The sequence below is a fragment of the Rissa tridactyla genome, chromosome 4 (assembly GCF_028500815.1).
Source record: "Rissa tridactyla isolate bRisTri1 chromosome 4, bRisTri1.patW.cur.20221130, whole genome shotgun sequence".
Lineage (NCBI taxonomy): Eukaryota > Metazoa > Chordata > Aves > Charadriiformes > Laridae > Rissa > Rissa tridactyla.
The window spans coordinates 13,685,175-13,695,074 of NC_071469.1; the positions used below are offsets into that span (position 1 = coordinate 13,685,175).

The following is a 9,900-nucleotide window of genomic DNA, read 5'->3' on the forward strand; positions in this document are numbered from 1 at the left end:
AATTTCCCAGAAAGCATGTGGCAATTTCATGGAAAATAAAGAGAGGAATTCCTAGATGGCAATGACAGCTTCCCAGGGAGACACAAGCGGTAGGGCGAGATCACCGAGATGAGTGAGGTGACTGAGGCAGGTTGGGTGGGGGAGTCAGGGGTTCCACCCAACCCTGCCAGGGGTCTGGGTGCCAGCGGCAAAGTCACGGAGTGTTTGCTGTGGGTGTTGAATTGTGGCCAACGTGGTCCATGTACAGCCGTTTGCACAGATAAGCAAAGGTCTGAACTTCAACCTTACCACAAATTAGACTTTGTAGGTATTTTGTTTCTGAAGTCATCTTTGTACTCGTGTGGCTGTTCTAAGTCAAAACTATGCTAGCAATTTCCTTGCACACTGACCACATTGTTCTTAATATTTCAGAATTGCACCTTACCTGTTACTCTCCCGGGGTGGCGGTTAGGGTGGTGACAGCTCGTGCTACCCTGCAGGTGAAGCAGAAAACTCATACTGAACCCTACAAGTTGCTGGGCTTAAAACTTAGGGTAAGCGTGCATGAAGACCGAAACATAGTCAACAGAAAAATCTGTAAATAATTTGGTTGAAAAAATTGGATTGCTTCTCTGCTGTTAAAAACATATTTGAAACATTTGATTGCAAAGTTTAGTTTACTCTAAATTCATGGATAAAAAATATAGTATGTTAAAACTTTTTTTAAAGCTGCAGTTATTTTTTTATGATTATCTGTTTCTTTATTAAATCTAGTCTTTCAGAAGATAACTAGCGCAAGGTAACTGGAGTAAAACACAGGACTAATGGCAAAAAATGGGCCATCAAAAAAGTTAACATGAAAAAGGTAAATATCATGTAGATGATAGGTTATTTTCTTTAAAGTGTTCATAGCTTTCTTTGGATCAGATGATTCTTTTTTTTCCCAGTCTCTGTTTGAGCACCAAGATTTTATATTAGATCCAGAATTTCTCTTCTCACCTATGTTGATGCTTATTCTCATTTTTCAGGTGTTGTTTTGTGTCTAAGTGCGCTATAAGGAAGGTGGTCCTCTTGTGCGTCCATAGTATTTCTAACAAAGGGAACCATCACGCAAGAAGCAGTCTTTGCATTGTTTATAGATGTCTGTTGTTTCAGTAATTGTTATAAAACGAAAAAATATAAAAGAATATAAAAAAAAGAATATAAAAAAGAATGGTGGAAATCTTATTTTTGAGGTTAAATTACTACTATTCTGTCTTTAACTGACTGTATTACTTGTTGGAAAGGTGTTATCGCTGAGATGAACAGAAAAGTTCCCCGGACTTTACAATGACAGCATGATATAAATATGGCATTAACACATGTAAAGAAGTATTTGTTGCTAGCTGTAAGTGTCGGGGTTTTTGGGGTATTAAATTAGTCAGACGTCTCATTTGAGTAGTGTAGTAGTTTTCACTCCTAGTTGCTGAAAAGCTGCATTTTGTATTTTTTTTCAAATGTTGGTACTTTCTTAGGCTTTCTGTAAAAGCCATTGATGACGCATTGGATGGAAGAGGCTGTAAGCTAAGTCCATACTTAGTCCTTGTTTTGAAATCATAGTATTTTTATACATTTTTTAAATGTATGTGTTTTGAAATCTCGAGAGTTTCTTGTAGTAAGCACTTGGCAATATTTGCGGCAGGTCAATTGTCCCTTGTCTTCTGCTCATAAAATCCTAAGTGCACTGGGGTTCTAGGTCATCTCTTGAGCTGGAGCACTGCTATTAATCATATATACTTTTATTACATTAAAAGAAACTAAACTCAGAAATAACCAAATCATTACATTCTTTCTTTATTAACATTAGCAGATGTATCTTATAATGGAGCTGTGTGAGGATGGAGAACTTTAAAAAAATTCTTTGTAGTAAAGGACATTTTACAGAAAATGAGACAAGGCACATCATTCAGGGTCTTGCTTCAGCAACGGCGTATCTTCACAAAATGGTAATTAAGTTCCTCTGTCTCTCCCATATGTTCATTGATTTCAAGTGTTCATACATTTAACAACAGTTACTGATTGCTATTCTTATCTATTATTTATTTCATAGTATAAAGATAGTCTGGTAAAGAAAAAGTAAAATACACTACATGAATGCATTTTTAGAACTTTATTTTTCTTACAGATGCAATAACTGATACCATTTTTCTTCTGTTTCTCTTTCCATGCCAGCTATGGATAATAACATGTTTTATTATTTCCTAACTTGCAACTGCTTTGCATTGTAACATTTACTTAGTTTAGTTGTTAAGTGTATAGTCTATTACAGGAGGTAAAAAAGCAGAAGCAGATTGTTTCTGATACTTCTTAACAGTTTGTGTTGCATTTAGGATTCAGTAAACATCAGCGTTTTCATCCACCACATGGAAACATTCCAAATCTGCACAGTCCACAACAGAGTTAACCCATCCGGACAGAAATTTAGAATTGATAAATAGTGTGGGATTGTGAATAATTCTGGAGCTTTTTACACAGAAATTATTAATCTCTCTGTTACAGCATACTGCTACTAGAAATCCTGCATTTACTTTCGTCTTTCTCCACAGAGACACATGGGGTTATGGAATGGTACCTTGTTTAGAGCCTTGTTTCTTCTGGGTGCTCATTGGAAGGGCAAAAATTACTACTGGTTTTGGATATGAAAATGAATGGCATGTAGGAAAACACATGCAAATTTGATAATTATACAATATAAACACTACTCTTCTGTCAGATGATGTCAGGTGATCCACTGATATTGAAGACTGAACCAATATGAACTTTTTCCTACATTTCAGGGCTGTGGGGAGGAATGAAATTTGAAAATTTGAAATACTTGTATGACTCCCTGGATGAAATGGGAAAGATGCCTTTGGTTAGGCTTCCAGTAGTTCAGAGTAAAATGCACTGGAATTGATCAAAGAAATTACTCAATCGAAAGAGTTTAAAACATTTCTGTCAGAGTATCTTCACTGCGACTGATAACATTTTATTTCTTACTCTCTCTTGGCAGATATTGTTCACAGAGATCTAAAAGTGGAAAACATTTTAGTTAAAAGCAGTGACATCAATGGAGCAAATGAAATGAAATTAAACATAAAGGTAAGACGACAGTTGTAGCAGCTCTGCTTCAAGAACTGGTTTTAATATCCAGGTATTACTGGGAGACCTGACTTTGATACCTATTAGCAGCTTTTGAAATGAGCTACTAAATGGTGTTATTAGGGGAGAAAAAAAACCTCTTTTTGGAAGCTAAGTGCCACTGCTGAAAAAGGCTTGTTTTTTTAAAAAAACATGGCAAGTATATATCCAGATCAATTAAAAAAAAAATACAAAATCCTTAAAGTAACCATACCTTGTTCATCTAGATCTATATTAGTATAGTCCGAAGCCATTACTTACAGGAAGCCAGCAGGTTCTGTAAGATGTAATTAATTTTTAAATTAGGAATATTGTCAATTTAATGTAAATCTGTTAGTAATTCAGAAAAAAAGCCTATTTAGACTGTGCCCTTGATTGAAACACAATTATGGGATTCTCTTGAGATTGATAAATATTTACTACCTAAACACAATGTGCCATATGCTTACATCTTTTTACTGAAAAAAAATAGTCTTTGGTGCTTAATAAATCATATGCAATTTATCCATTGCTGGTTTGCTGTTTTAGCAGTAGTTGAGGCATCTTCTAAAATAATCCTGTAGAACTGAATTATTGGATCTTGAATGTACTATCTTGGGTAGAACAGCCCATGTTGAGAAGCGTTTCAGACACTGAAGAGTTTGGACAACTCAGCGATTGAGGGTGGGAGAAACTGAGGGTACGGAATTGTGTTTGCTATGTTTCTTATGTGGGTCCTGACTGCTTCCTTTTTTTTTTTCTTTTTTTTTTTGCAGCAAAAAAGACAGAGTTTAAGTAATTTTTTACGAGGAAAAATTCAGCTATTTGTATCTTTTGATGAAAGCGTATGGAATCACTATTTTAATTTGAATGCTCTCTCTATCAAACAACATTAGGGATGACCTAAGATTTCTTGGCAATAACTGTGTTTCATTGTGCTGTTATTCAATCAGCCTTCATAGTTCTTTTGAGGCAGAACAGCTGCGTAGGTTCTTTACATCCCCTTTTCAGGGACAGGTGATGACTACTTTTTTGGAAAGGTTTCTTTTAATAGTCCTGGGCTTTATCATCTGCCTCTAAATGGTTCGGTGAACTGGAGTGGAGATAAATGGGGCTCTGAAGAAAACAAACAAAGATTTCTTTTAAATCAGCTCTGGGGTATGTTTGCCTACACATTTTCTTTCTTTCTCTTGCTATTCTGGAAGTTTGAAACCTCTGAAATTCTTCATTGGATGAGAATTTGAATAGTATTTAAGGTTGTGCCATCCTTTAAGCCTGCCTTGGAAGGTTCATGGATACTTAAAGCCCAGACAAAACTGATGGGAGACATTACCCACCAAAGAATCTGAAATCATAGAATCATAGAATCTTCATGGTTGGAAAGGACCTTTGAGATCATCGAGTCCAACCAAACAAGCTACAATCTCTGCCACTAGAGCATGCCCTGAAGTGCCACATCTAGACGTTTCTTAAACACCTCTAGGGATGGTGACTCACCCACCTCCCTGGGCAGGCTGTTCCAGTGCCTGACCACTCTTTCAGTAAAGCAATTCTTCCTAATATCTAATCTAAACCTCCCCTGCCACAACTTCAGACCATTTCCTCTGGTCCTGTCATTATTCACCTGGGAGAAGAGGCCAACACCCACCTCTCTACAGCCTCCTTTCAGGTAGTTGTAGAGGGCAATGAGGTCTCCCCTCAGCCTCCTCTTCTCCAAGCTAAACATGCCCAGCTCCCTCAGCCTCTCCTCATATGACCTGGTCTCCAGACCCCTCACCAGCCTGGTAGCTCTCCTCTGGACACGCTCCAGCACTTCAATGTCCCTCTTGTACAGAGGGGCCCAGAACTGAACACAGTACTCGAGGTGAGGCCTCACCAGTGCCCAGCACAGAGGCACGATCACTTCCCTGCTCCTGCTGGCCACGCTGTTCCGGATACAAGCCAGAATGCTGTTGGCCTTCTTAGCCACCTGGGCACACTGCTGGCTCCTGTTAAGGTGGCCGTCCACCAGCACCCCCAGGTCCTTCTCTGCCGGGCAGCTTTCCAGCCACTCTTCCCCAAGCCTGTAGCATCGCTTGGGGTTGGTGTGACCGAAATGCAGGACGCGGCACTTGGCCTTGTTAAACCTCATACAGTTGGCCTTGGCCCATCGATCCAGCCTGTCCAGGTCCCTCTGTAGAGCCTTCCTACCCTCAAGCAGATCAACACTCCCACCTAGTTTGGTGTCATCTGCAAACTTACTGAGGGTGCACTCAATCCCCTCATCCAAATCATTGATAAAGATATTAAAACCGGCCCCAAAACTGAGCCCTGAGGGACACCACTGGTGACCGGCCGCCAAGAGGATTTCACCCCATTAATCACAACTCTCTGGGCACGGCCATCCAGCCAGTTTTTAACCCAGCATGGAGTACTCTTGTCTATGCCATGATTCGCCAGCTTCTCCAGGAGAATGCTGTGGGGGACGGTGTCAAAAGCCTTACCAAAGTCCAGATAGACAATGTCCACAGCCTTCCCCGCATCCAGAAGGTGGGTCACATGGTCAGAGAAAGAGATCACATTGGTTAAGCAGGACCTCCCCTTCCTAAACCCATGCTGGCTGGCCCTGATCCCTTGGCTGCCCTGCACTTGCCATGAGAGCTCACTCAAGATGATCCTCTCCATGATCTTTCCTGGTACTGGGGTCAGGCTGACAGGCCTGTAGTTCCCCGGATCCTCCTTCCGACACTTCTTGTAGGTGGGCGTCACATTAGCCACCCTCCAGTCATCTGGTACCTCCCCTGTTGACCAGGATTGTGGATAAATGATGGAGAGACGCTTGGTGAGCTCTCCCACCAGCTCCCTGAGTACTCTTGGGTGAATCCCATCCGGCCCCATAGATTTATGTACATCTAGGTGCAGAAGCAGATCATTGGCTACTTCCTCCTGGATTATGGGTGGGTTGTTCTGCTCTCCATCCTTATCTTCCAGCTCAGGAGGCTGAACACCCTGGGGATAGCTGGTCTGACTATTGAAGACGGAGGCAAAGAAGGCATTAAGTATCTCAGCCTTCTCCTCGTCCTTGGTTGCAACTTTCCCCCCCGCATCCAGTAAGGGATGGAGATTCTCCCTGGCTCTCTTTTTGTTGATGTATTTGTAAAAACTTTTTTTGTTGTCCTTTATGTTAGTGGCCAAGTTGAGCTCCAGCTGGGCTTTTGCCTTCCTAATTTTCTCTCTGTATAACCTAACGAGATCTCTGTACTGCTCCTGAGTTACAAGTCCCTTCTTCCAAAGGTGGTAAACTCTCCTTTTATTCCTAAGTCCCATCAGAAGTTCTTTGTTCATCCAGACTGGCCATTTTCCCCGCCCTATAGACTTGCGACATTTGGGGACAGCCTGCTCCTGGGCCTTTGAGATTTCCTTCTTGAAGAGCGTCCAGCCTTCCTGGACCCCTTTGCCCTTCAGGACTATCTCCCAAGGGACTCTCTCAACCAGTGTCCTGAACAAGCCAAAGTCCGCCCTCCGGAAGTCAAGCAGGCCATTAGCGTGTTTTTTCACCTGGCATATTTAAATAGCTTCCAACCCAGACAAGGGGAGGAGTGTTGGCCTTGGCCTCCTCAGAAAGGGCTGGCGAGCACAAAGAGGTTTCGTACCAGAGTGGCTCCTTTACGCCAGTCCTGCCTCCCAGAGGTGTTGTCCGGTAACACTGGGACTGTTAACCCATGTTCAGCTTTGATTCTCAACAGTTCTTGAGCTGCTGCCTCACCAGCTCATCTCCTCATGTTTGCATTCTCAGCTCGTCTTTCAATATACTTACAGACATTCCTGGCTTGATGTTGCCTTCAGATTTAATAAGCATGTTCTATCTTGGACCACCCAGGTCATCAATTATAATGGTATCAAGTCTGGGACAGACACCTACAAAACACCCCTTGGCGCAACCTTCCACTTTGACAATGAACAAGTTACAACTGCTCTCTGAGAAGCGTTTTTTATAAGCATGTGTGCATTGTTCCTGTGATATTTTAATGTAGACAGTATTATGAAAAAAGTTATGTGACTCTGTATCAAAAGCCTTACTAAAATAGAGATATGTGATATTTAGTGTTCCTCCTCTAACCCTGAAGCCTGTCAACCTGTGCTACATGGAGATTTGTTCCTGACAGGTGCATAATGGCTGTTACTTACCTCTTTGTTTTCTTCTAGGTGCTTATTATTTCCAGTATTTTCCTGGGAATTAAAATTAATGGGATGCATCTGTAATTCTTTGATGCCAGCGTTTCCACCCTCTTATGGCTAGATACCATGATTGCCTTTTTTTTTCAAGTATTTTACTTGCCTCCACTAATAGCTCCCGAACCACTAATAGCTCTGAAAATTCTTGTCAGTTTTTAAAGTATTCTAGAGTGAATTTTATCGGTTATGGCTGATTTTAAAATTTCCAACCCAAGTACTTGTTAACCTTTTGCTTCTCTGTGAAAAACTGAGGTCTTGCCCCTTTGTCATTGATATTGATTGTGCTATCCACTGCCTGCAGCTGACATTTTGGTTAAGATTGATGTAAGAAGACATTAAATACATTTGCCTTCTGAGCATCATCTATCAATTGCATTCTTGGTTGAATACGATACCAGCCTCTTTATTCATTGTCTTCCTACTACTCATATACTTAGAGATTATTTCATTTTTAGTTACATCCCTTGTTAGTTGATCCTCATTTTTCCTTTCTGATTTTGCGCCTCTATGCTTATGTTTTCCTTTTGTTCTTATTTCAATCTTTTGTACGCTCCCTTCTTGCGTGTAACGCTTCTGGAAAGTCACCGTTTAACCAGACTGGTTTATTAAGGAAAAAAAAATAATTGTAAAAGTAATAGCAATTTCCTGATTCAGTAATTTTATTCTCTGTAGGATATGTATATAAGGATATAAACTTTATTTAAGTTTGTAAGTTTTCCGAGGATGTTACTAGCATGAATTACTGATGGTTTAAAATGTTCTCAAACCAATCGATTAAAAATGAGGTGATGCTGTAGGTTTTGGCCAGTTTGGCAATACTAATGGTAAGAATCTCCTTTAAAGTCTTGTTTTACCAGTTGTGGAATTATCAAACCCTTAAGTTGACAGTTTTAAGTGCCTTGAGATATTGATTAGGTATCTGAAGCTTGGTACCTACCTGAAACACAAAAAACCGAGATGACAGTTAACCAACCTTTTCAATCTGGTGGGACAACACCTCTGTGTCAGTCTCATCTTCTGCTGCGTGAAGGTTTTTATCTTCTGTTCCTTACTGGGGCTGAGTATGTCATCTCCAAGGATTCTGGAAGTGAAGACCATAAATTTTCTGTGAACTCACAACCACATCTCCCATGATATAGCAGATAAAATACCACTAAGATGGCCCCAAAGCAGCATCTTTGTGACACGTGACTGAAATAATATAAAGCGATTCTTGAATAGATTATAATTTGTAAATTTTTAATCGAGGATATAAATAAATAGGTTTGAAAAGTTTTATTTTAGAGTATTTTGGCATTGATTTTGTTCATGGTATGATGCATTCGAGCTAATATGTGCAAAGAGAGGCTCTTGTGTTTTGCAAAAAGCCTGTGCTTTTATGTACTACGCTTATATCTGGGAGAAAATGAAAAGTTTATGTCGTGTCTTGCAGTACTTTAAGCCAGTGTGTTATCAATACTGCTTTAGTAAGTTACTGTGGGGAAAAAGAATACTAAGTTTAATCATACAGCTAATGTCACGATGTCACCACCCCCTTAACAGCTAAATGATAAAAGTGAGGACACATCAGCATGAATTGTTAAGGTCTGTACATTATTCATTTAAACATCTGCTGTTGGTTCCTCTTTACATTTGGGAATAAATTACACTACATCAGCACATTCTTCGTGCTTTGTGTTTAAGCATTTAAAAGTTTTTTTTTGTATTATTAATACTATTTTTTCTGCTCGGTTGGCAGCCCCTGAAGTTATCGGTGCCTACGACTACGGCCAACAGTGTGACGTTTGGAGCATAGGTGTCGTTATGTACATGCTGTAAGTAGCTTGTAAAAGTCATATAAAATGTACAGACCCATTTATAATACAAGTACTTACAATTTTGCACTGAAATAAAAAATAAACCTCTGTCCTAAACCTTCACAAAAGACTGAACTCTTATAATTGCTTGTATGTGAACATTACAAATTTCTATGCAAAATAAAGTAAAAGAGACAGTGTTAAAAACTGAGTATTTGAGTTACGAACCACTTTATAATCCTGAAATAACAGAAAATAACAGAATCTTGCAGTGTAACACTGTAAAACTAGACTGAGAGTTTAGGCCTCTCTTTTTCATACGCTGGCTGGATCTATATATGAGAACTAAGTTATCGATTTACAGATTATTGGTCAAATCCTCAAATGGATTGAACAAACCATGCAATCAGGGTAAGGGTTTTTCTTCTCCACCTCTGCCTGTGGCAATGTCCGAGGGCTGCCAGGTCTCCCTGTACAGGTTATCTGTGTCCTTTGAAAGTTTATTAGTCTGATGTTATTTGAGGAAGAAATTAAATTTTACTTTTGTAAGAGTACATGTATATTTTTATTGAAGTCTTTCATAATTTATAACATTTATCTTAGTTACGAAATAATTGCTCTCTGAAAAATCTTATCCTGCCTATACTAGCTAAATAACATAAAAAGGTCCCCCAGCAATTAAAAATCAATTGTAGCAAAGTACATACATTACCATTCATATGATGCAACTAAAAGGTCACATTGTATGCAGGAACATTTTTTCTTTCATAAG

General features: G+C 39.6%; 1 protein-coding gene across 1 annotated transcript; it reads left to right on the forward strand.

Moving 5' to 3' along the window:
- The first annotated feature begins 1,828 nt into the window (after positions 1-1,828).
- STK33 (serine/threonine kinase 33) lies at positions 1,829-9,317 on the forward strand. The gene is given in 4 exon segments (XM_054201606.1): positions 1,829-1,867; positions 1,869-1,962; positions 3,008-3,099; positions 9,071-9,317. Coding segments are annotated over 4 exon segments (282 nt in total). The 3' UTR covers positions 9,128-9,317.
- The last annotated feature ends 583 nt before the right edge of the window (positions 9,318-9,900 follow it).